Source organism: Rhinopithecus bieti, unplaced genomic scaffold (genome assembly GCF_001698545.2).
Source record: "Rhinopithecus bieti isolate Rb0 unplaced genomic scaffold, ASM169854v2 scaffold_20579, whole genome shotgun sequence".
In the NCBI taxonomy this organism is placed as follows: Eukaryota; Metazoa; Chordata; class Mammalia; order Primates; family Cercopithecidae; genus Rhinopithecus; species Rhinopithecus bieti.
The window spans coordinates 1,458,895-1,485,314 of NW_016810413.1; the positions used below are offsets into that span (position 1 = coordinate 1,458,895).

The 26,420-nt window shown below is 38.3% G+C and overlaps 1 protein-coding gene across 25 annotated transcripts in view; it reads right to left on the minus strand.

Moving 5' to 3' along the window:
* ABI3BP (ABI family member 3 binding protein) overlaps positions 1 to 26,420 on the minus strand; it is a 128,486-nt gene that overhangs the window by 20,148 nt on the left and 81,918 nt on the right. For 24 of the 25 annotated variants that reach the window (XM_017891905.1, XM_017891898.1, XM_017891897.1 and 21 more), the window contains 9 exons: positions 26,075 to 26,155; positions 23,594 to 23,671; positions 20,311 to 20,373; positions 18,577 to 18,651; positions 10,888 to 10,965; positions 9,022 to 9,114; positions 5,494 to 5,622; positions 4,895 to 4,963; positions 1,037 to 1,246 (listed from right to left, as the gene is read on the minus strand). In XM_017891905.1, coding sequence (XP_017747394.1) covers positions 1,037 to 1,246; positions 4,895 to 4,963; positions 5,494 to 5,622; positions 9,022 to 9,114; positions 10,888 to 10,965; positions 18,577 to 18,651; positions 20,311 to 20,373; positions 23,594 to 23,671; positions 26,075 to 26,155 — 876 coding nt within the window. The remainder of the gene's footprint in view (positions 1 to 1,036; positions 1,247 to 4,894; positions 4,964 to 5,493; positions 5,623 to 9,021; positions 9,115 to 10,887; positions 10,966 to 18,576; positions 18,652 to 20,310; positions 20,374 to 23,593; positions 23,672 to 26,074; positions 26,156 to 26,420) is intronic. The other variant, XM_017891906.1, reaches the window with a different exon arrangement.

Sequence of the window (26,420 nt, forward strand, 5' to 3'; positions counted from 1 at the left end):
ATGGTAAAGAAAGCTAGTTAAAGCAAAGATAAGCTGCTTACACTGGAAGTTGCCCAGATCCAATGATTCTGTCTGAGGAGACATAGCTGCTGTTTTCCATGTACAGTAGGAAGTGTTTTTGGCAGATCCTGAGTCCCTGCATGCTCTGCCTGGTCCTGTGCACTGCTCCTCTCTCTTCCTGATGGCCTCTTAGTTGACCCCCCATTCCCTGCCTGCCTGCACCAGGTACATGGCAGGAACTTGGGTGGCAGGAATTCACCTACTATGCTATTTGCTATATCCTCTAGCTGATTTAGCTTGCTAGTCTTTTTTCCTCCTCCTTGTTTGACTATCCTCTTCGTTATGGAGAATCAAATTGTTGTATAACGAATTCAAAGAGTATCTCGGGGTTTCTTAGTTTTCATAATCATTTTTAGAGGAACTGGTGGATGGTAACAGAATCAAAATTTCTTAAGATGAGCAGAAAATTGATCAGGAACAGAGTTTTTGTTTTTATTTATGCTAAGACAGTTGAAGTAACCTTTAGTCTGCTAGAAAGTTCTAGGTCAGGCCAGGAGAATGGCGTAAACCCAGGAGGCGGAGCTTGCAGTGAGCTGAGATCCGGCCACTGCACTCCAGCCTGGGCGACAGAGTGAGACTCCGTCTCAAAAAAAAAAAAAAAAAAGAAAGTTCTAGGTCAATTAGAAATTGGGTTGGTGAAAGGAAAATCAGTTTTAAATTAATCAGCAATATAATTTTCTTGGTAATGAAAGACTAGCTTCTTCATCCTGGTATGAAAAAGAGTTCTGAGAGGAGATGGAAAGAATGCGGCCTGAAGAGATCTAAATTAACAGGGAGCCCATAACGAGGACAAAGATGATCTTTTCTCATCCTATGACACTGTTGACAATAATGTACCTTAAAGGCAGCAAAACTGCTAGCTTTGGCTCCTCCCCAGATACACTTCACATGCCAATGCTGACCCAGGGTACCCCACTCCCAGGGTATCTTATTACCAAAGCTTCCCACCATAACAGTCCTCATGACATGATCTTACCAGTGACAGTGTCATTTAGTGGTTTTTCCCAGTCCAAGATGACAAATGAGGGGCACCCTTCCACGGTGACCACAGTGAGGTTGGTGGGTGGGTTCTGTGGTGGGCTGGTGGCATTCCCCTCTGTGGCATCCTCTTTGGGGAACCGTTTGACGGAGTCAGTAATGGAGCAGGGACTGTTGTCAGGCTTTTGGAGGTATCGCACATGAGGACCTGTGAGAGAGAGGACCCTTGACATTTAACATTTTTGTAACTCATGAAGAAGATGGAAGTGAGCTCATAAATACAATTTGAGGACATTTGGTCTCATATTATAAGCAGATGGTTGAAAGCCATGATGTGGATGGTTCAAACTAGGAAAATTCAAAATCTTGCCTCTGAGACAAATGATATAGGGTGGTGTTGATCTACTTACTGAAAAGGTTTAGCTTATGCTAATATCCAAAAGTAATTTGATCCCCTAAGCATAGTTTAGAGTTCATAATTTATGGGGCGCTGGGTCTTACCTCAGCAGTGGGAAATAATTAGCTCCATACTAAACACAGTTCTGGTCCCACCCAATAAATTTTAAAAACCAGACTCAAAAGAATCAAGGAGCTTCAAGTATTTTACTGTATCCCAGAACAAAACTCAAGAATATTCTAGGAATTAAAAAAAAAAAAAAAAAAAATCCAGCACCTAACAGGTAAAATTCATAGGGAAATATTACCTATAATAAGGAGAGAAAAATCAATCAATTGAAACCAATGCAGATCTCACATAGATGTTAGAATAATCAGATAAGAATTATAGTTATTACTATAATCCACATGTTCAAAAAGTTAATAAAGACATGTATGATATTAAAAAGAACCCAAATCAAATTTCTAGCAAGCTATAAGATAAAAGATGCATTGGATAGAATTAATACCTATAAGATAATGCAGAGTAAATGATTAGTGAACTCAAAGACGTAGCAATAAAACTATCCAAAAGAGGGAGAGAAGATAAAATTAAAATAACGAACATCACTGAGCTGTGGGGACCATTTCTGGTGGTCTCATATACATGTAATTGGAGTAGTAAAGGTAAAGAAGTGGGTGGCAGAAAAAAATATTTTAAGAAATAACGGTCCCAAATCTTCCAAATGTGATAAAACTTCTAAATCCATAGAGCCAAAAAGCTCAAAGATACCTAGGAACAACAAAAATGTAGAAAACTCTATGCTGGTCATCATCAAGTTTCTCAAAACAAGTGATAAAGAGAAAATCCTTAAAGGAGGCAGACAAAAAAAGACACGTTATGTACAGAACAACAAAGATAAGGGTTTTGGCAGATTTTCTACTAGGAAGAATGCAAGTGAGAGGCATTGGAGCAGCATCTTCAGTTATTGAAATAAAAGACATCATTTGGAATCTAGTAAGTAGTGAAAATACCTTAAAAGCAAAACACTTTTTCTAGACATACAAAATCTGTAAGGATTTATTTACCAGAAGACCCACACTAACAGAAATATTAAAGGAAGTCTTTCAGATAGGAAGGAAACAATGCCGACAGAAATGTGGAGCCACACAAAGGGATGAAAAGTGCAGTGACAGTAAACACACAGATAACATACACAATGTTTTTCTTATTATTCTTTCTAAAAAAGTTCACTGTTTAAACACAAATGAAAACTCCTTACTGTAATGTGTATAACATTAAAAGTAAAAGGTATGACAATAATAGTCCAAAGGCCAAGAGGGGAGCAAAGCTATGCTAGTGTGAGGTTCTTATATGTGAGATTGTACATTATCACTGGATGGCAGATTGTGATAAGTTCAAGATACATGCTATAAACCCCAAAGCAACCATTAAAATAATAAAACAAAGTTACAGCTAATAAGATAACAAAAAAGATTAAATGAAATCGTAACATACTCAACCTAAAAGAAGACTGACAAAGAGGAAAAAAGGGAACAAAGAATAGATGGGAAAAATAGAAAGCAAATAGCAAGATGAAGATTTAAATGTACCAATATCAATAGCCATATTAAATGTAAGGCTACACACACCCAAAATAAAATGCAGGCTGGGCATGGTGGCTCATGCCTATAATCCCAGCACTTTGGGAGGCTGAGGCGGGTGGATCACTGGCAGTCAGGCCTGGAAACCTGGTTTGAGATCAGCCTGGAAACATGGTGAAACCCCGTCTCTACTACAAATACAAAAATTATGGGCATGGTGGTGGGCACCTGTAGTCTCAGCTGCTTGGGGAGGCTGAGGCAGGAGAATCACTTGAACCCAGGAAGTGGAGGTTGCAGTGAGTCAAGATCACACCACTGCACTTCAGCTTGGGCGACACAGTGAGATTCCATCTCAAAAAAACAAACAAAAAAACCAAAACTATTCTGAATAGCTCTATACCTATTAAAGAAAGTGAATTCTATTAAAAATTGATACACTGAGTTTCATTAAAATTAGAAGACACACAATGGGAAAAAATATTTTCAAAGTATGTATCTAAAAAAGGTCTTGTATCCAGAAAATATAGATTCTCAAAATTCTACATTAAACAAGCAACTCCATTTTTTAAATTCGGCAAAAATTGGAAATAGCAAAAAAGATATATAGATGGCAAATAAGCACATAAGATGTTCAGTGTTATTATTATGTGGTTGCAAATTAAAACTATAATCAGATACCATTACACACCTACTAAAATGGCTAAAATAAAAAAAGACTGACCATACCAAATGTTGGTGAGGATTTGGAGGAACTAGAACTCTCATCTCTGCTGACAGAAAGGTAAAACAGTACAACTACTTTGGAAAACAGTCTCTTAAAATGTTATACACACACTTATATGCCATGTAGCCACCCCCTCCTAGGTATTTGTCCAAAGGAATGAAAGCATATGTCTATACAAAGACATGTACATGAATGGACATAATAGCTTTATCAGTAAAAAAAAAAATTGCAATGCCACGAACACATTTACTAAAGAAACAAATTACTGGATATCCAAATAATAGAATACCAGTCAGCAATAAAAAGGAATGGACTACTGATATACATGCAGCAACATAGATGACTCTCCAAATATTTATGCTGATAAAAGAAGCTTGACAACAAAAAGAGTTCATACAGTATGTTTTCATTCGTATAAAATTTCATAAAGTACATACTATAGTATGGCAGGCCTGTTGTGTAGGCACTGGGGGATTGAGTGGGAGAAAGAAGAGAAAGGGATTGCAAAGATACATGATGAAACTTTTGGATGTAATATATGTGTTATTATCTTGATTGTGATGATGATCTCATGGGTATATGCATATGTTAAAATTCATCAAATGTTACATTTCAGAAAAAAATTATAAATGCAAATACTGGGCTTTATATCATATCTCTCCTACTGTGGTAGACTGTTGTTCAAAACTATTCTTTATGTCCACAGGAGAAGTATTCTTCCCAATCCTTGATTTGAACTTGGCTGTGTGACATTTTTTGGCCAATGGATATTGGTAGATATGACACAAAAAGGAGCTTTAAATGTGGTTTTGCATTTGGACACTCCCCGTCTTGATTTTGCCTTGTTATGAAAATGGCTTTCCCTGGGTCATTGTTGGTTGTTCATCTTGGGAATCAGAGTAAACACATGTGGGGTGAACCTGACTCCAACCCACAAGAGGCCCAGTTGTACCTGCTGCTAGAAGCAGAACCACTAAGCTAAACACATCCTAGATCAACTGACACCAGTTGACTTGCAGACACATGAAAAATAAATCCTTATTATTATAGTAAGCTACTAAGATTTGGGGTTTGTTACACAGCAATAACTGGCTGATACACCTACCAAAAATAGCCTTTTCAAATGTGAGATTCACAGCCAATCATACATACCTTTGAATCTTGGCTTCCCAAGAGGATCAGTTTCTCTTGTTGGGCTTGAGCTAAAGTCAGTTATATTTTCTGACAATGGAAAATAATGAACAATTTTGGCAAAAGATAAAAAAGCTTCACAATACAATGAAAACGTTGCAGACTAAAGATACTCAATATTTCTCCTTGTAAACTGCTTGCAATTTTGATTTTTTAAAATTACACATATTCATCTACAATATAAGGCCTTTAGTTGTGTCCTGCTGCAAGGTGTTCTATAGTGTGAGTAATGAATTACAAATTATAACCAAGTGGTTAACATGCACTAATAACTTAAGGTATGTGTAGTTAGTAATAATGTGAGTTAGTGGTAGCATTAGGTAGTCTAGATCTTTTTATGAACCAAAGTTAGGCAGTTTCTTCTAGGTCTGCTAAGGGAAGGACAATACTCTATAAGGAAGTGTTGAAAATAAGTATAATTTTAAAATTAAAAACAACCATATTAATAAAATGGAGTAAAAGAGAAGACCTTAAACTGAGACTCTCCCATCCCCACCACCATTTAAAGTCTTTTGCACCTCACAGCTAAGTATCCAGTGAGAATGGATTGCCATACGAACCCAGTTCTTCTCCAGAGGCAGGAACTGTTGGTTGCTTTATATCTGTCGCTATTCTCTCCAAGGGAGTTCCAGTAGGTCTGAGTGTTGACCTCAGGGGTGGTATGGTTATTGGGCCTGATGAAATGATTCCTGTAACGTAGAGCCAAAGTAGTCAGGCTTTACAGGAACACTGCCAAGTTTCTATAAACATTTATTCAGTAAATGTTTTTAAGCACTTATCATGTGGCTTGGCACTATAGACCAGCCTTGGAGAGAAAACAAGACCTGATTCTTAGTGGAGATAGATGTGTGAGCCAAGTATATCAAAGCATAATTATAGACGTTATGAAAAAGTACTAGATAACATCACAGAGGGGCACGTAAGAAGAGGGAGTGGTTATGTGTGTGAGGAAAGATGGAGGGTTGTCGGGTTGCATCAGGCAGAGAAATGCCTTCACAGAGGATGTGCCAATAGAGGAGAACTAATTAGTAGGTAGAGACAAGAGCTGTATTATAGACAGAGATTATAACAAGAACCACATCAGGGCAGCATGCAATAGCCTGGTGTGTTTAACTTGAAGGGGTACAATAAGAGCTGAGAGTGGAGGGGCAAGGAAGGGCAGATCATGAAAGAAGTTGAATACCAAGGATTTGGATGTTATTTTTAGGGACTGAGTCAGTTGTGTAGGCAAGAGAAAGGAAGGTGAACTACAGCAAAGGCAGTGGAACTGGATGGAAGGGGTGGACATGAGAGCTGTCAGGGAGACTCAGTGGCAAGCCTGGAAGATGGCTAAAGAAGGAAAAAGATTCCTAGGGTTAATGTCCATGATTCTGGCCTGGTGGCCAGTATACTGCTACCCTGATTGCTATATTCAACAGTTACTCCTCCACTCTTTTTTTTTTTTTTTTTGAGACGGAGTCTGGCTCTGTCGCCCGGGCTGGAGTGCAGTGGCCAGATCTCAGCTCACTGCAAGCTCCGCCTCCCGGGTTCACGCCATTCTCCTGCCTCAGCCTCCCGAGTAGCTGGGACTACAGGCGCCCGCCACCTCGCCTGGCTAGTTTTTTGTATTTTTTTTTAGTAGAGACGGGGTTTCACCGTGTTAGCCAGGATGGTCTCGATCTCCTGACCTCGTGATCCGCCCGTCTCGGCCTCCCAAAGTGCTGGGATTACAGGCTTGAGCCACCGCACCTGGCCTGACTCCTCCACTCTTAAAACACTTATAAGTCCCTAAAACTGGATCCATCCCAAGGTTCAGGCAAGTCTGGGTGTTTAGAGTCGAAAGGAGACTAGATTGAATTTTATGTTCCACTTGGAAGAAGGAGTCACTCTTGGGCAATAGAGAGTCAAAGGATACGAGCCTGTCCCAAGGACTATGGCCTGGCATGGAATCAGGGCTGAGTAGTCAGATGGGCCTCTGGCCTGGCCTCCAGGGATGCATGTTCCTGACCCTAGTGGGTATGAGCCACAATAAGAGGTCAAGCAAAACCCAAGAGAAGTTGCACTGCAGTCCACAGGGCTTTTCAGAGTTGGCAGAGTCAACCGGAAATGCTGGCATAGCATAGCATTTTCATCCTGGTGAGGAGAGTGGGACTCAGAAGCCTGGGTAGATCTGGAGATTGAGGGCAAGTGGCACATGTCACATGGCAGCCCCAGACTGTGCTCACAGACACATGTGAGAGCCTCAGAGGACTCCAGGAAATGGGGCTGGAATTCAAGATACACTTTCTGTGATGCTAATCAGGCCACATCTGTCCCAGTGCCCTCAATTATTGTTTGGCTCCTCAGTGCAGCTGTTTCCCTGGAGTGAGAGGTGAATGGCGGAGGGTGACGGTGGAGAGCAGGGACTAGGGTTCATCGCAGAAGTGGAATGTGCTTACAGTTCTTCTTCAGGCTGGGTGGGCTGTACCAAAGCTACATTTACTGACAGGAGAGAACCAGGGTTTATATGGCAGACACCAAGGCCATCAAACTGCTCCTTAAGGCACACAGCCTCACAGCATTGCTCTGGAGCGGGCCCCCAAGTGGCATACTCAGGCATCACCCTGTGGCTCATCCAATCTGATCAGCAAGCCGCTGGAGCTCAAGTCACAGCTGCCCCAGGTTACAATAAATGGTGAAGCCCAGTCTCCTAGCAAGGCCGTGTCACTGGGCCTTGACTCAGATAGGCACCAGAGGCATGGACGGGAGGCTGCTTCCTCCTTCAGCCGTGGGAAAATGACCTAGAGTTCACTGTGCGCATGGGACATCCTACAAGCTCCAACACAATAGCCTCCTTTCATCCTGTGAGAATAGTGACACTCAATCCCTTTTCACGGCGATCCACATCATTTCCATCTTTCACAGCTGTTTTAACACTTTTATCCCGATTCCACCTACAAAATATTTAAGAAGTAGTGTTCTGGATAGAGGGAGGAAAGATGGGGAACATGCAGCAATTTGCTGGCAGGTCCTAGGTGAAGAGCCCTGAGTATGAGGTAAAGCTTCCGTCTGAACTGGGTCAATTTTACTCACTCAATTTCATTCCTTTTTTCACTTCGTTATTACTTATCAAATATCCTCTATGTGCTAAGCATGGGATTTAGTTCTGGGAATTCAGAGAAAAAAAAAGACTTTGTCATCACAGAGCTCACAGTCTAGTAGGGGAAGAGAAGTATGCAAACAAATGGGTCTGAAACAATGTTCTGTTTGCTCTAACGAGGTGTATGTCAAGGACAAGAACAGAGAAGCAGTGCCAAGACGACCTTGAGGAGTTAGGGAAGGTTTTTAAAGAAAAGGATGAAGTCTGAGTATCCCCAGCCTGGAAAGGATCATTCTATAGGGAGGAGCAATGTGTGTGCCCAGGCATGGAGTAAGAGGCAGCTTGCCTCCAAAACATATTCCTGTCTTGTTGCACAGGCTAGGCCTTTCAGCCACCCTGAATAATTTAGTCCCAAATCTTCCCCTGAGCACCACAACACCAGGCCTGGCATGAAGGCTGTTGGATAGGAGAGCTTTCAGTGGGACACACAGGATTTTATTACAGGAGACAGAATAAGTCAATGACAAGTCATCACATCTATTGTGAGCATCTATTGTTAGCCAGGATGGTGTCGATCTCCTGATGTACACTGCGATCTCCTGACCTCGTGATCCGCCCGCCTCGGCCTCCCAAAGTGCTGGGATTACAGGCTTGAGCCACCGCGCCCGGCCCCCATGAAAGTCATTTTTACATTGCTCTGCCCTTATGGGAACAGAATTTGGCAATGTACAGCATCTTGTCCAAAATAATCCATTTGTTGAAGGGCCCGAGTCAGCTTCAGTGTAGGCTCCAAGCACTCAGACATCTAGGAAGCAAATTTGCCCATATGCAGAGGGATGGTTTCCTTCTTTCATTCCAAGAGTCAGGTTATAAGTCCTGAAAGCCATCATTTAGTGTCTAGTCTTCAGGGCCAACACAAACATGTCACACACATCAATAGTGTGCCTGTTGCTAGCACACCAAGAAGAGTTTACGTTGGCTAGTAAAACCGAAATCATGGTGGGAGAAGGAAGTTACATGACTAACGCACCTGCACTTCCTGGCTTTCCAGTGACATTATTTGGTGGTAAAGGTTTTCTTCGTGGGGGTGTAGGTCTGGGTGGCAAGGGTGGACGACGAGTCCCTGGGATTGTGGATAAGAGATTGTATTTTAGATAAAGTCATTATAAAGATTCACTGTCGGAAAAAACACAGGGTTTTTAAAAATAAAATATAATGTTGGATAATCAGTAGTTGGATGACAGAGAATAGATTCTACAGAAAAGTGCACACAAATAATATATTCTGATATTCCTATAAATTAATGTTGGTAATGTACCCAGGGACAACAAAGCACTTCAGTATATAGAAAACACGTCTTCATTATAGACGAATATACAGTTGAGCCCTTCATATCTGTGGGTTCCCCATCAGTTAATTCAAACAACTGTGGATGGAAAACTTTTTTAAAAACCACAATAAAAATAACAATACAACAACAGCAAAACACAAAATACAATATAACAACTATTTATATTGCATTAGGTATTATAATAATATAGGGATGGTTTAAAGTATATGGGAAGATGTGCATGGGTTATATGCAAACACTCTATCATTTTATACAAGGGATTCGAGCATCCTCAGATTTTAGTATCGGAGGAAAATCCTGGGACCAATCCCCCATAGATACCAAGAGATGACTGTACATAGGTATACCTACTTTTGGAAAGGCTATATACACGTATAGAATGTAACATCTTTCATTTTCCATGTAGACTTAATAGGAGCACTTCTGAACTTTATTATCCTCAGCTGCCTTTTATTTGGAGCCTACAATTTCTTATGCCATTTTAGTTTTAAATTGTGAAAGCATAGATTTTCTCCTTTTGTGGGTGTTTTACTCCATTCTCAGCTCTATTACGTAACTGTAATTAAAACCCTTTAGAACTTCTCAAAGACTACATTGAGGTAACCCTGATGGCTGGAACAAGTCTGTATCTGTGGGGAGCAGACTCACTGTGAACCGTTGTGGTAGTTGTGTACTGCACAAAGACACTGGCCCAGGAGGTATAAGTGGGGGACAAAGTTTAGCACCTGCTCTGTTCATCCACTTATGAGCTCTCATGCAAGGCTGCCAGCCCAGAGGAAGGGCATTACTTTTCTCATTGTCTGCCTAAAGGGTGGGGTAAACAGGCACCTTTTCATAATTTGCAGAAAGGTTGGCAAGGTCAAAGGTGCTTGGAGTAGTCCACTTTAACCCGCATTTTAAGTCTTGTGCTATAGTTAAACAATTTATATCTTTTTTTGGTATAATATATGTTGGTTTTAAAATCTCCAAGAAAAATTGTCAATCCAGGAAAACGCCTGGTATACTAGTAAGAGAAAGACTGTGTGTGTGTGTGTGTGTGTGTGTGTGTGTGTGTGTTCAAGAGTGTACTGGTGATTGACAATAAAAGTCCTTATTCAATCCAAAGGCATTCTGAGTCACCAGATTCATACTTTTGGCCTATTACATAGAACATACTCTTAAATCAGGAACATAAGTAATCTCAGGCAAAAAAATATTGTAATAAATTACACAAGAGCAAAACTTAAACACCATCAAAACTGGAAACCACAGTGATTCTGCAGCATGTGCCCATTATGGCCCCTCAGAACATTATAGAAAGTAATGATTAAGTTAGTATCACATCAGAAGTTCCTATTAATATTTAATTTGTGCATGGAGCACTTTTAATTCCTCCAAATATAATATTCCAAATGTTTTCCTAGTAATATCCATGCACTGTATGCATGGTTCTGATACTTTGGGGGCTGTGTGGATGTTGCTGTTTTTGCTGCAATAAATGATACCGCAGTTACCATACAAGTTTCAGAGCTGAGCTGTCATAAAAGTCAGCATATCATTCTTTACCTGGCTTCTTAGTGGGGTGGGGAGACTCCACTGATACATTTCTATCAGCACCTGATGGCTTGGGTGCTTGCTTGACTCCTATGAGCAGAGACAATGAAAGGGAATAAACGTATATTTAAACAAAACATGTTCCATGGGAACTTTGCAGAGTTGTCAGTAATAACGTACATTCTTTGCAGAGCAGGCACATTGGTGTTTTTATGCCAAGACATTTTAACGGGCTTCTACTATCTGGCTATAGAAAAAAATAAAAACCCTACATTCACTAGTTGTGATGTTTTCTCTGTAGAATTAGCATTTCATGGTAAATTGCGGTTTTGTCCAAATCTTTCAAGAAACTCATCCTGCACTGCCTTACTGGGTGGTATTGCCTCACCAGGTGGGATTTCATTTATGGTAACTGGCCACCTTTTGCCAATATTCATCAGTACAGTTTGTAATTCAAAAACTTTTTTTTTCTTCCAATCCCTCTATGCCCATTAAAAAAACCCACACCTTAGAATTCCAGTGTGTTTGGGTTTATACTTAATAAATTGACTTTAAAATTATTCCTGGAGTGGCATTAGCTATGAGACTATTGAGGCCACAAATGATCTTTTGGGATTTGTAAATTAGCCCTGGGCAGGCCTATAACTCTAAATTACTGTTTGAAAGAAACTGATTTGAAAATCATGTTGTGTGTTATTTTGTCTCCTAAGCCCCTCAGTAATCTCATGGTTATTACTAGCCATTTGTCTAAATACCCAGGCTTGGACTTTGGGTAGCAATTCCAAAGGGAACTAATTAGGTTTTGTCATATTTTAAAATTATTCTTTTATATTATAAAATAATCTTCCTTGGTTTGGGTGACAGTATTCATTATAAAAGAATAGAAACAGACATTTTAGAAGTTCAACAATAAAATCACTTCAGAAATAATGACCTGTCCTAAAAAAGAATTCTTACTACTTTGAGGACCTGACTGTAATTTACATATTAAAAAATAGGAATGAAATGTTTACATTAATATACTAGTTAGTACATTAACAATGACAGCAACCCTGTTTTGAGGGCTCACTGTGTTCCAGAAACTGTTTGGGGATATTATATACTCGATTCCATTTAATGTGTGGGCAGATATATTAAATATACAACAGAAGCTTTGCCTCCCCAAAATAAGATGACATTTGCACATTAATTTATGACATTCAGGGGATGAACCTAATATTGCAATCCCACATCCTCTGCTGCTTAAGAGATAAAATATATAAAATCATGGAGAAATTACATACAGAATCATGAATTAAAGCTTATTTGTGGTTGGAAAAAAATGTTTCTGGGGGCAATAACTTTTGTGACTAATCCCATAGGCAGGCCACAAGCAAATGGTTCATTAGCCTTCCTCCTGTGTCTCACTGTCAGGGGTAGTGGGGAAGGGAAATGGCTCATTTGAGTGGTTACTCCGTGAACAGCACAAGGAATTGAAGAATACCTGCATGTGGGGCACTGGGTAACTTGGCTTGCCAAGGTTTGATTTACCACGATTTCTCCAGGGTAACAAAAAGTTTTGTATACTCTAGAAGGCTAGTAGGCTGTTGTCTTGAGTAGACCCTTCTTTACAGCCCTTTTCCAAATCTTCCTGCCCTTGAAAACCAAAGTATTTTGATCCAGTACTGTGCCAGTGCCTTACATATTCGTGATTTGACTTAATCCTTACAACCCTGTGTGTGTGGAATACAATCTACGTCCCACAGATGAGAAAACCCAAGGCAAGGGGAGATGAAGCAATGTGCCCAAGGTCTCGCAGCTAAGAAGCAGTGGGATTCAGGCCTACATATGCCAGGATCCAAAGCCTATCTCTTCAGCACTAAGAGGCAAAGCACAGAGTACTTACTGTCCTCTCATCATTTTCTCCCTGCTATTCATCACAGTAACTCTGAGCGAATATATTTCTAAAGCTCTCTACTCTGTCTCTTGGGTGACTTGAGCTGCCACCACTGTGTGAGGGCTAAATGGCCATAGCTGGCAAGCATGTGTTATCCAGTCATGCCACGGGTGTTTGGGACTCAGAAAACAGTCCAAGGCTGACAGCAGTCACTGACCAGGCATATCCAGATCCACCAAGTCACAGGGGCTGGTAGGTCAGAAATCTAGGAGCTCTAACCTAGAGCTAGGTTCCCACACGTGCTCGTAATTTCCTACCTCTAAGCTTTTGCACATGTTAGTTGCTCCATTTAAAACGCCCATTTTCATTCTTACCACTTTTAAGATTTTGCAGAGTTACATTATACATAAGACCAAAGATAACACATTCCCTAGCCCTCTTTTTTTAATCCAGAGAGGAACTGGAAGAAATGAGCCATTTTCTATGTAGGTGGAGACAGAGGCATCATATTCTTATGATCCTTAGATATAAGTTCCCAAATCAAATAGAGAATCAGCTACAAAACTGGACTTTCTCCAGCCTTTAGAAATGGATAGAAGCCAGTGGTGCCTGAAAGCATCAGGAAGGGCCATGCAAAAGGCAGCTGTGTGGCTCACTGGAAAGATCTGGGGATAAGAGACTGAGCTCTTGTTCTGGACTTGCTCTCTTGCACTGAGGTGCGGTTTAGGCATTTCACCCAGGCCAGAACCAGAGAGACTAGAGAACATCTCTTGCCCTCAGTCAGAGGACAGCAAATGAAAGGCCAAAGGTAGCAGAGAGGCAATGGGAAGAGAAAGGAGAAAATCAGTAAGAGATACTGAAGAGAACGAATTCTCAGGAATTGGCACCCAATTAGATAGTCTGGCCCAAGCTGTGACTTCTTTTTCCCTCAGGCAGGATTAACCAACATATCTTCTAAAGGGCAGAGTCAGCTCTGTAAGCACCAAGACTTGAGCCTCAGAATGAGCCCCCAACTGCCATATGGGAGTCCTCCAAAAATCTCTGGATTTGCATAGTTCACCCCTCAGCAATTTATCGTCCAAAACGAAGTAACAATTTGGGTACTTTTAACCATGGTAACAAAAACTTTGCAAACAAACAGGGTAAACTGGAAATCAGTTCTTAAATGTACCAGTGACTTCATTCTCTGTGATCAAAAAGGGGTGATATTTATGGATGATTGGTTTCTGCGCTCCTGTCCCAAATCTTAGCACCTGGCTAAAAAGCCAGGGGCAGGGAGCCAGCAGGCTGGAAGATTTAGTTACAGCCCAGAAAAACACATTCCTCAGCCTGAGGGGACTGGATTCTCGTGCAGCACACTCATGTGGGGGCAGTAAATCGTGGTTCCCTCATTAGGGTGTAGACAAAGGAGTCTAGGGTTCAGGTTTTTAACAATATCTGCCAAATCACATGTGCCAAGGTGGTTTCAGAATTATGCTTTGCCTGGTATATGATGGGCTTTCAATAAATGTTGGCTGAATGAAAAAAATAGCTGCACAACATCCCTCAGGGAGAAAGTCAGAGAGATTTTCTAGCACTGGGATTGGCAAACTTTTTCTGTGCTTGCTTTCATAGCACAATGGCAGAATTAAATATCTGTGAAAGAGACTGTTTTGCCCACAGAGTTGAAAACATTTATCCTTTACAGAAACAGTCTGCCAACCCCATGCTAGGCAAGAAATATTTTCACCTTTGTGGGCCATACTGTTCCTGTCACAACTATTCAACTCTGCCATTGTACTGTAGAAGTACCTTTGTAAGCAATACACATTGTACACAGTACAATGTGAAAGCTAGTTGTGTTTCAATAAAACTTTATCTACAGAAACAGGCAGTGAGCCAGATTTGGCCTGTGGGGCTGTATGGCTTGTGTGTGCATGGCTTGTTGCATCTCTGTAGGCAGGTCTCAAGGAGATTTTAATAGGTAGGACACATCAGCTAAGCTGAGACACGTCTCTGGAAACCGTGGAAAAGCAGAATGCTAGAAAAATGACCCACTTTAGATCTCAACCTCTGGCAGGCTACTTTCTAACCTTGGGGTAGAGAAATATCTATCTACACATACATGTATAAAATACACATACGTCAGGTAAAATATAATGATGTTGTGAAATAAGATATACTGGGCTCAAGATATTCCTGGGGCTTATGGAATCATGAGATTTTTATAGAGACCTCAACAGTCAAAGGTCTGTAGTCTTTAGGCCTCAGAATCTGTTTGTCTTTTTATAAGCCTTCTAAGGGCACAACTTTAGGTGGTCTAAAACTGTAAATAACATGTCCTATAGGAACTACAAATTAAAACCACATTGAGATACCACCTTACTCCTGCAAGAATGGCCACTATCAAAAGTCAAAAAACAATAGATGATGGCGTGGATGTGGGGAAAAGGACCACTTATACATCGCTGGTGGGAATGTAAATTAGTACAACCTCTGTGGAAAATAGTTGGGAGATTCCTTAAAGAACGAATAGTAGAACTATCATTTGACCCAGCAATCCTACTAGTGGGTATCTACTTAAAGGAAAATAAGTCATTATATGAATAAGACACATGCACATGTATGTTTATTGCAGCACAATTCACAATTGCAAAGATACAGAACCAACTTAAGTGCCCATTGACTAATGAGTGGATAAAGAAAATGTTTGGTATATATACACCATGGAATACTACTCAGTGATAAAAAAGGAACACGACAATGTCTTTTGCAGCAATTTGGATGGATCTAGAGACCATTATTCTAAGTGAAGTAACTCAGGAGTGGAAAACCAAAAACCGGATGTTCTCACTTAAAAGTGGGAAGTAAGCTGTAAGTACGCAAAGGCATACAGAGTGATATAATGAACATTAGAGACTCAGAAGGGGGAGGGTGAGAGAAGGCTAGGGATATAAACCTGCAATATATTAGGTACAGTGTACACTACTCAGGTGATAAGTGCACTAAAATCTTAAAGTCACTGCTGTATAATTCATCCATGTATATCCATGTAACAACAAAACCCAAAAGCCATTGAAATAAATTTTTAAAAATAAAATTAAAAAGAGTATGTCCTATAGATCACAAACACTTCTTTATCAACTAATTTTTTTAAATGTGAAATATCTGAGTTGAAAACTTCAGCAAGAAAAACTATCGGAAAATGTATATGAGATGGATAATAAAGATAAACATTCTAAGATGTCAAAGTTGAACATGAAATCAGTTAACACAAAAATGATGCATTAAAAGAGTCAACAGAGGCTGAAAGTAAGTGTGGATGTGACAGTAGAATTATGTCAGAGAAGAAAATAAACTTTTGTATACAGCTGCATTTCTATAAAGAAATCTGATCAAAACTATGCAGAATCAAAGGAAGGTGGACTCAGGTAAGTCTATAACCTGGAGAGGAGAGATTTTGTAAACACTTGTTCCTCACCAGTTTCTTAAAGTAGTATTCTCCAGGCAAATATCTGAGAGTTGTTGTTTTTCTTAATCATACGCTACATAGATAATCATGTTATCTATAATTTCTGAATTTTATGCCATTTACTTCTTTTCTTGCCTACTGCATTGGCTAAACATTCACTACTATATTCAATAGAAGTGGTGAAAATAGAAATCCCTGCTGTATTCTTCATCTTAGGAGAAAAGTGTTTAGTGTTTCACCATTAAGTACAGTGTTAGTTGCAGCTTTTTCTAGTCCATTGCCTTAACCACTCGGCCACAACTACTGCTGGTACGAATTTTGGCAGTTGTAGCTTTTTCACAGATGCCCTTTATCAGATTGAGGAAACTTCCTTTTATTCTTAATTTCCTGAGAGCTTTCATTAGGGATGAACTGAAAATTTTGTCTAGGTTGTTTTGTGCATCTACTTGGATAATCATGATTTTTCTTCTTTATTCTGTTAATATGGTAAATTACACTAATTTGTTTGAGTGTTGAGCCAACCTTGCATTCCCAGGATGAATTCCATTTGGTTGCTATGAATTATTGTGGCTGACATGGAGATGTACTGCCCAGATCTCCATTCAGTGCTCTCTGGTTGAAGCTTACTCTGAGGGAGATGATAGCTGGATGCTGTCTGCTGACCTCACTCCCTGCAGGTAGGCAGCAAGTCCTTCCTTGACAGGGGATCCCAATTGACAAATAAAAGAATATAGATGGGGCACAAAAAATTTTGGTTGGGCATGGAGGTGAAGTAAAGAAAGAAGAAACAGTGAGCTCAGCTTTGTCTACCTGTGCCCACCAGCCCAATTTCTCCCAACAACTGACAAATTAAATTGAAAAAGACCTGCTGTATTATTCTTCCAAAGCTAAGTTGGATAAATTATTATAAAGTTGACTTTATGTATACAAGAAGGTAATAGATATTCATTTGTAATACAAGTGGGCTTTGGAGCACGCCTTTGCCTCCCAAGCAGCTGGGATTACAGGTACCCACCACACACCCGGCTAATTTTTTGTATTTTTAGTAGAGATGGGGTTTCACCGTGTTAGCCAGGATGGTCTCGATCTCCTGACCTCGTGATCCGCCCATCTCGGCCTCCCAAAGTGCTGGGATTACAGGCGTGAGCCACCACGCCCGGCAAAGGTTAGTAGCTTTCAAGTGTGATCACAGCTACTTTACTTGTTCTTTCATTTGCTTGGTTGACATCTAAGTGCTTTCTTTTATTTTACTTATGCCACTTCAAGGAATTATTTGAATATTAAACAATTTGTACCCACCTTCCTCCCAAAAGGATCTGAGAGAAGGTGGCTCTGTTTACAGCCAGATTGTTGATGTCAATCTGAAAAATTGAGCACGATCTAATCCCACAGTGGGAAGAATTAAAAGAGTAGATGAGCACAAATAGATACTGGGATGCTTTCTTGCTTTTCATGAGTCACAAATTTATAGTGTTGGCCTCATCATTTGGTTTGAAGAGAAGTGAATTCCTAGAAATTCAGAGACTGTAATAATCAAGTACAAAAGTGCATTCTTAAACAAAGCTAAATAATTTTTAGACTAAATATCTCTAGGTATTATTCCCATCTCTTTTTCATTAGAGAACTGTCATGGGTTAATCAGATATATATGCATTAAATAAATTCTAATTTTTTTATCTAAGCAAACACAAGAGTTATACTACTAGAAATATTTAAAGGGAATAATACAATTCTATGTTAAGGCATCTAAATAACTACCATTTATCCATGGAGTTGGGTGTTTGAATATTTATCAGATCAGTATCCTAGTTTTTCTAGCGTAATACTTACTCCCATAGATCTGACTAGATTAGAGCTATGTTATTTAAGCTGAATGACTTGAAAACATTAATGACTATAACCAGGGTAACCAAATGCAAATTGCTCTGATTCAATATTTCTTGTTTAAATTTCATATTCCAGATTGCTAACAGATGCAGTTATTCAAAACCTTTTAATGGTACTTGTTAAATTATAAACTTAAAACCAACTAATTACAGTTCAAAGACCAGTCTGTGTATAAAAGTATTTTGAAATTAGGGGAAATAGCTGTTTTACTGTTTTCACTCAATTTATACTTAATCAGGATCTTTTAAGAAGCAAGATTATATATAGTAACTAGTAGACTAGGTTTAGAAAAGTGAAAAAGTCTTCACTATTTTAGAAACATTTGAAGTTTTGATTTTGGAATGAGTTATAAGTTTCAGTTACAGAGTTATTAAGAACTTTAAAACTGGTAAAAGGAAATTAAAATGTGAATTCAACAAAATCATGAAAATTAAATAACACTTTTAGTTTTGACAGGATAAAAAGGAAATACATTTGTGATTATTACCTGTTCCCACTCCATTCCCACTGGGCATCCCACTGGGTTTGGGCCTAGTAGGTCTTGTAGTTGTCCTATTCAGAACTAAAATAAAGTGGGATATAAATAGTTCATTTTCTTATTGAAAGTTTGCAGCCAAGAAAAACAAAATTTCTCAGAGAATTGAAAGTCATTTACTAGGCAATAAAAGGATGACTTACCAAAATATTATTCAGAATATAGAAACCACATTCTTGTATAAAAATAATAGACTTGAATTTGAAAATAGAGACCTGAGTTTGTATTCTGAGGTGATCACTGGGTTTCAGTACTTGACTTGAAAAAGTAACTGGCAAGGGAATTTGTAGTCCGAAGTGAGAAATATCTTGTTTCATTTATAGGTATCAGATACATTCCAAAATGGAACTGAAGAAAGATCAGGACTACATATGTCTAATGAAAAACCAAAATCTGAAGTGTATTTGTCAAGGTCTCTATTCAGAAGTTGGAGTCTTTCCACATCCTTTTGTGGGAATCCCTAGGTACAGAGGTTTTATTATACCAGTCCTTTCACAAAGTCCATTGTCAAGCACAGAACTTGAGGAAACCATTTTCCTTTCTTTCCTGCTCAGGAGAAAGTCATAGCCTTACCAAAGTCTCAAGAGGTGACCTATTTTACAATCCATCTAGAAGACCCTAAGGAAGAGCACTAAGTGTATTGTGCTTATGTGAGAAGCTCAGAAGCCATACTGCTCATCTTTGATCCACTTTCTAGTTCCTCTCTGTGCCTCAGCTTCCTCAACTGTACCTCACAGGGCACATGGCCAGTGCTCGGTCATTATTAGCCATGATTGTTACTGTCTATTTTTTAGAAATGTTTACTATCACCAGTCTCACATTAAGCTCTCAACACCTATCATGACACACAAAATCACAGGGAGATACACATAGCTATAAAAGATTTCTGTGCCCAATTATCTTTAGAAGTTGGAAAATTATAAACAAGTATATGGACTCTACATAAACCAAAGAATATAAAATTATTGTTCTAAAGATGTATTCACCTAGAATATTCATTCTAAGCAGGTTTCATCATTTGGAACTTTAAGACTTCTTAGAATTACAAAGAAAAAGAAAACAAAACACCAGTGTTTGGTCCAGCTTGTGCCTCAGCATAAGAGTGATTTACATGAACTAGATCAACCCCTCCAAGTTAACTTTTTTTCTGAACAAGCTCCTGTGAGGGCAATCCTATGACCTTTGGAGAATTTAGTAAATTTAACATATTTCCCAATATATAATTGTAACTTTATTTTGCTGTTTAGAACTTGTGATATTTTATTCTCTGAAGGAATCAAGTAAAAATGTTCTCCTAGAACAAGAGCTTTTCTATGTTGAAAAGAGACCATCTTTTCTTAAGAGAGAAAGAATATCTGAAAGTAAGTATTAAATAATATCATGTCATAGCTAACTCTATGCTACCTCTATAACTGTCAGGAAAATCGTCCAACACTATTTTAAAAATACTTTTAAATCAATGAAATTTCATAGTGATTTCTGCATCTGATTACCCTTAAAATCCTTAGTCAAGTCTTGTCACATATATGGATTCATCAGTATCTTTTCACTTATCCACACAGATCAGAGTCCCTGTATGTCTTTTATTGCAATGTAAGGATCCCCTTTGGTGTATTTGGCTATTTCAATCCATTTCCTATCTTTCCCTGCCTGCTGATTATTTAAGTCATCAGAGAAACAACTTACCAGGTCTGATGTGTGGCTTGTCAGATGTTCTGGGTCTCACAGTAGTATAAAACCTGTGTGGCGCTGAAATAGAGGAACACTTTATATTTAATAAGCAACAGACCAAAGCCTCCTGTATGGAGATTTAGCATCCTAGGGACCAACAACTCCTACACTTTGCCTGGACGTATAAAGAAGGTTCAGAAAATTCCCATTACGCATTATAGACTTCATGCTAAAGGAAAATAAAAGAAAGAAAATATACAAGACTGAAAATTAAAGATGCACATAGAATGAGGTAGTTCATTTGTAAGGTGTGTTAAGGATTAGTCATCATTTTGTCCCTATTTTTCAAGAGCATTCGTTTTACCAGATGTTTGCTTAGCACGATAAACCCATAAGCCATCCATCTGTCTGTTCATCTGTCCATCCATCCATCTAATCTCTCAGTGAAGAGTCATTGTGAAATATTACTTTGCTAAGAAGTCAAACAATCTTAAAGGTAAGAAGAGAAATGAATGTTTAGGTAGGTAAAGAAGAAAGAGTAGGAGTATGTGGTCTCTTTCAAATGGCCTTTGCTCATGAACCTGAAATGAGTAAGTATTCACTCGGTGTCATCCAAAATGCTGTAGAAATGACAGAAAATGACATCTGGTGCCCTGCCTATCAAAAGAGGACAAGCAAGGAACAAAAACTCAGATAATCCCTGGGCCAATTATCCAGGACCCGCACAGAAAGGCATCCTAATGAAGACTTGCTGAATGAATGAATAAGTGGGTGACCACTGTATGCAGGCAAACTTGTGAGAACCTGCTGAAACATTAATGTATCCTAAGGTTTCAAGGTAAGCATTCATCCTGGAATTCATCTATTCCATGCTGCTCTCCTCTGTCCCCACTTCCCCATCACATACTGCCTCCTGCCACCAGCTTTCCTGATAATGTTTTTGGAAAAATTTTTTCCTGTAAACTATGTAAGTAGATTACATCGTATTAAAGATTTTATTCACATATCGAGTGGATAATTTATATAGCCATAAATCAGCAAGCCTTGCCTACTAAGTTAAAAAAGTGTGCCTGTGAAATAGGTTATAATGTAGCTCATTTATATACTTCCAATGTAAAGATTGTGTTGAGCAGAATTTTGCCATACTTAAGCCAACAACAGCAGACATGTACTGAAATTCTCTATAGGTTTAGTTTGGGCCTTCCCAAGTGTAATAACCATAAAAATTAATTCTCACAGACCCTAAAGTGCCTGATGATTATCTGCAATTTTTTTCTTCCAATTTTGAGATGGTGGGATTCCCTCTTAACCTATTTCATCTTTCCATGTAAATCCCTTTGAATGTTAGGTTGCTTCTGCTTAAAAGTAAGAATCATAGTCCTTGTCTCATTTTAGAATATATATAAATTTTAAAGCTTTGGACAGGAAAGAGATTGATAGTAGACCACAGAAATAATCAGCACTACATGATTTCAAAGCCATGGCATCTGAATTTTTGTTTTAGTTTTGTTTTAGTTTTCTCCATAGTCTTCATTTAAATCTAGAAAGAATTTTTTAAATAAAAGAGCTGAAATATAATTTCAGTTTAGGTTGTAAGTTACTCATATAGCTCATCACCAAACAACATATGGCCTTGAGAAAACTGCCTCAGGGTTTCCATTTTAAACATAGAAAAAGAGCTAAGGATATAAGAAAAAAGTCAACATATATAAATAGGTTAAGACAATTTATATAATGACATGAGATCATGGATATACTCCCAATAACTGGTGAAATTCATATTTAATACAGCATTTTGAAGGAATTTGATTAAAATTCCATATATACTAGTAATGTTGACACAATATTGATATTCTCTTTAAAGTAGGAAAAGGCAAAACAACGAAAGAACAGGCCTGTGATCTTTTATCCTCATTCTGAAATCCTTATATCTCTAAAAAGCTGAAATCTTTCTCATTTGGCAACGCAACCTGTGTGGAATGAGAGTATTTATCCTGCTTGTTGTAAATATTTATGTATTTTGTGGTAAAAACAGATTGATTATGAGAATCCAGCTATCTTCCCTTAAGCCAGAAATTAAAGAGATTTGCAAAAACACGAAATAATAAACATACAGAAATTAGGGTGGAATAGAGATGTATCACAATGGAGTATCTGTTCATTGTTGAGGCTGGTGATAGAGATGTGAGAGGGCTGTCATATTATACTTTAGTCTTCTGTGTATAATTATAAATAAACAGCAAATAAAAATTAAATGAAGTAATTGAATAAAAGTTTAAAACATAACAAAAAGTTAAACCATACAAACAAGTAAAAAAGATTTAGATAATTTAAAGGAACTGCTCTTTACCATAGTCTTAGTCATGTTTACTTGGAGTAAATGTTGCCCCAGTGACACATGTACTTTAAAAATAGATTTCTTTCATTATCATTTCCTCTTATTATTAAACTTCTCTCACCAACTTTCCCCCTCAAATTAGAACTCATAATGGGCAACATAAACTTATTTGTCTTCTAACTTCCTAAATGTTTGCTCTTTTTGGTCTTATTTTGGCTTTCTACCATCTGATAGAGGCAGAGATGGGCAAAAGTGGTCATTAAAAAACACCACCACCACCACCACCACCACAGTATTAGAAGTCCACAAGTGTTATAACCTAAGTAGGATAGTAGGATAGAAAAGTATAAATGGGAAAACACTTCTGAGTGCATGAAGATGAGATAGAGCTTTGTGTAGGTGAGTTCACTTCCCCGAAAGCAGAAAATCACAGAGAAGAAATAAAAAGTAGGAAATCACTTCTCTGGATGTTTAAATATTGTCATAATTTTGAAAAGTGATTTTTCTTGTTAATAGCTTTTTTTCTTATTAATGTGTTTCATCAAATGGGGGAAGATTGGAGAAAGTGAGAAAAAGAGAGAAGAGAAGGAGGAAAACCAGGAGGAAGTTAGAGAGGGAGCAGGAAGAGGAAGATAAGAGTTATTACTTATCAGATATGGAAAATGAGTCAAATGAAGGTCAAATGTGGGGAAAAAATGGGATCTTCCGCTCTTAGTTAGAAGCATCAAGTGGTCAACAATACATTAAAAAAAGTAAGTGCCAATGAAAGAACTTGTCTTGCCTATGTTCAACTGATATTCATATAAGTATTCAGATTTGGCTGATTTCTTTCACCTATAAAATGACAAAAAAATCAAGTAATCCACTGTGATGAGAAATGACATTCTGAAAAGAAAATTTCTTTCCTGATTAAAAGCAAATAAGGAAAAGTTATTCTCCAGAGGTGGGGGAGAGGATTACCCTGAGTTGTCTTTGCCAGTTCAGTTGTTCGTGGAATCTTAGTTGTGAAACGGTCTTGGGTGGATTTGTCTGTTTCTTCTGGAGAAAACACAATAAGATTGGCTTGTTTTAAATAATTACCCTTATGAATATGACCAAAAAACACATACTCTTTTCTGCCCCATACAATAATAAAAGGATAAGTTGCATTTAGAAATACACTCAGTAATCACAATAATTCAAAGTTAGTGGTACATTTTAATAACTCTCATTTGTGATATCTGCTGTCTTACGCTATTATTTTAATGATTGTTATAAGGATTTCCAAAAGCTTTTAGCTCAGGATCATTGTTTCATTAATCTAGTTGTGGCTATTCTTGGATATGGCTCATGTATGAAAATCTCCTAGTTCTCTCGATGTATTTATCTCCTTCATGTTTCTTCCCTGCCCATAAATCCCACATGCTACTTTGATGAGCTGGAAAGGAAATATATCATATGAAAAGATGTATATTTACATCACATAAAACAAATATTCTGTTTTTCTCATGTGAAAATCAGAGTATATGTTTGACATACCAACACAATCCTCTTGACAAAATAAAAAAAAAAAATACATACAGCAATACTTCCATTCCCATGTTACCTTGAAATCACACATCATACAGACACAGCAGATTACACTGTTCACTTTGCCTGTACTGGATCCAAGGAAACACTTGGTATAAATGATACACTGCTATCTTTTTGTTTTCTGTCCTGCTTTTGTATTCTCTTGATTCTGCTCAAGAAATATACTTGTGATAATTGACAGGTAATGGTTCTGACATGAATAAACCAAGACACATTAGAAAAACAGGGAGTAGAAGTTAAATAATTAGCATATTCAGTAGTGGTTTTTGAAAACTACTTTTAACTCTGCCATCATGGGCGACATTGATTTTCCAGAAATAAGCTAGACTAGATGAATATTTGATTAGAATATATTTGCTCACTCAATTTTAATTTTTTCTTCCAAAAGGATTTTATTTTAAAATGTGATCAGTAACTTTATTTCAGTAGATACCCACAAAGGATGGATTATCAGAAAAGGAATGAAGGGAGGTCAATAGGGCCTTGGATTTAAGTAAAGCCATGTGGGATGCAGTGTAGACAGGAGAGAGACGCCAACAAACACAAGCCAGGAACTCTAGCTTTTTGGTTCATTTTCAACCAAGGGGCAGGCAAACTGGAGTTTCCACACAGTGAACACATTTGTGTTGAACTCCTTGAAAGCATGTTCAGTTCATCCCAATGGACCTTTCCAACCTACCCATCCTTGTTTCTCCAGGCAACTACCTGCTTATCAGTTTAGTCTAACTGTCACTCCTTGCCCTGTGCCTCTTTCCCATCTATCTGTAACTTGAAAGAACCATTTGCATCTTTGACTGGTCAACTCTCATTCCAACTTAAAGACCCAGTGTAAATGACCCTAATCTGAGAGGCCTTTCCTTATTTCTCCAGGTTGTTTGTTCAACATGTTGCTCTTTTCTCTATCACACTCATTGTAATTAATGTAACACTGAGGTTAATCCTAGGCACTCTGGTGGCTGAGTGTGTAGATTCTAATCCTGGCTCTGACACCAGCTTAGGAACATTGGTTCCTAAGACCAATGGATAACTGTTATCCTTTAAAAGTTGAGATAGCCGTTTTGTTAAGTACGGGGGCATGGGTTAGCAGTCCTTGCAAGCTTTCTTGGTAAATAAGAAGTGGTGAGCTTCTATGTTTAGATTCACAATCTAATGTTTTAGTTAAACTATATTTACAAGGGGTGAAGCCTATAATAATACTGGGGTTGAGGGATAGAAGAATAATAGGGGAGATATGTATAAATATTAGTGTATTTTCTCGTGTGAAGAATTTTTAAACTCTCTATGCCTCAATTTTCTAATCTGTAAAATGGAGCAAGTAATAGAACTTATCTCACAGAGTTACATGGCTTAAATTTTAGAAAGGCGTGTAATGTGTTGAGTGGCACAGAGGCTGCAGTATTGGAACTAAGTCCTGTCTTCATATTAGAGCGTGAGCTCTCTAGGGTAAGGACACCTCTTTAAAAGTTTCTTCTTAGAACTGCATCACTTAACTGCACCGAGTAAAGGCTTAATAAATACTAGATAACTAATTTTTCTTCCCAAATGCAGTTTAAAATACAGAAAAAGCAACAGAAAAGAACAGCATTGACTTAGGAACATTTTCTTTTAGAATACTTAAAATTTTAAGTATTCTAAATCACAATCACCAGAGCCAATTTAACACATCTTAGATGTATTACAACATTTTATTTTGAAAATCAGCATACATATTAGGCCAAATACAGTGTCAATGTAAAAGTGTTGAGTGAAATGAATTTTTAAATAACCTATTATTTAGAAACAAGCTATGAACATAATGTATTATGGCTACTCGAAGGGAAATTCCTAAAAGGCAAGCCCTCCTTGAACAAATATTAAAACGAAATTTACCCAGAATGGTCTGTAGTTCCTCTTGACTAGGACTTGGGGAAATCATGGGTATAAAAGGGATGCCTCGTGTCTCTAGAGGAGCTGCAAAAAGAAAAGGACCACGGTTGTAAATTTTTAGATTCAAAGCCAGCACCAGACCAGATTGGTATTACATGAAATTCCTTCATTTGAAATAGAAAAAGGAAAGAAGAAAGTTAAATGTGCACACAACTTTTGGAAAAATGACTGTGGAATATTAGAATAATGGTTCTCAACTGTTTTTCCACCAGGACACACAGTACATGACATTCTATTCTTGAACCAATCCATCAGAATGGCTGGTTGAGATGGGGTGTGGGTTAGACAC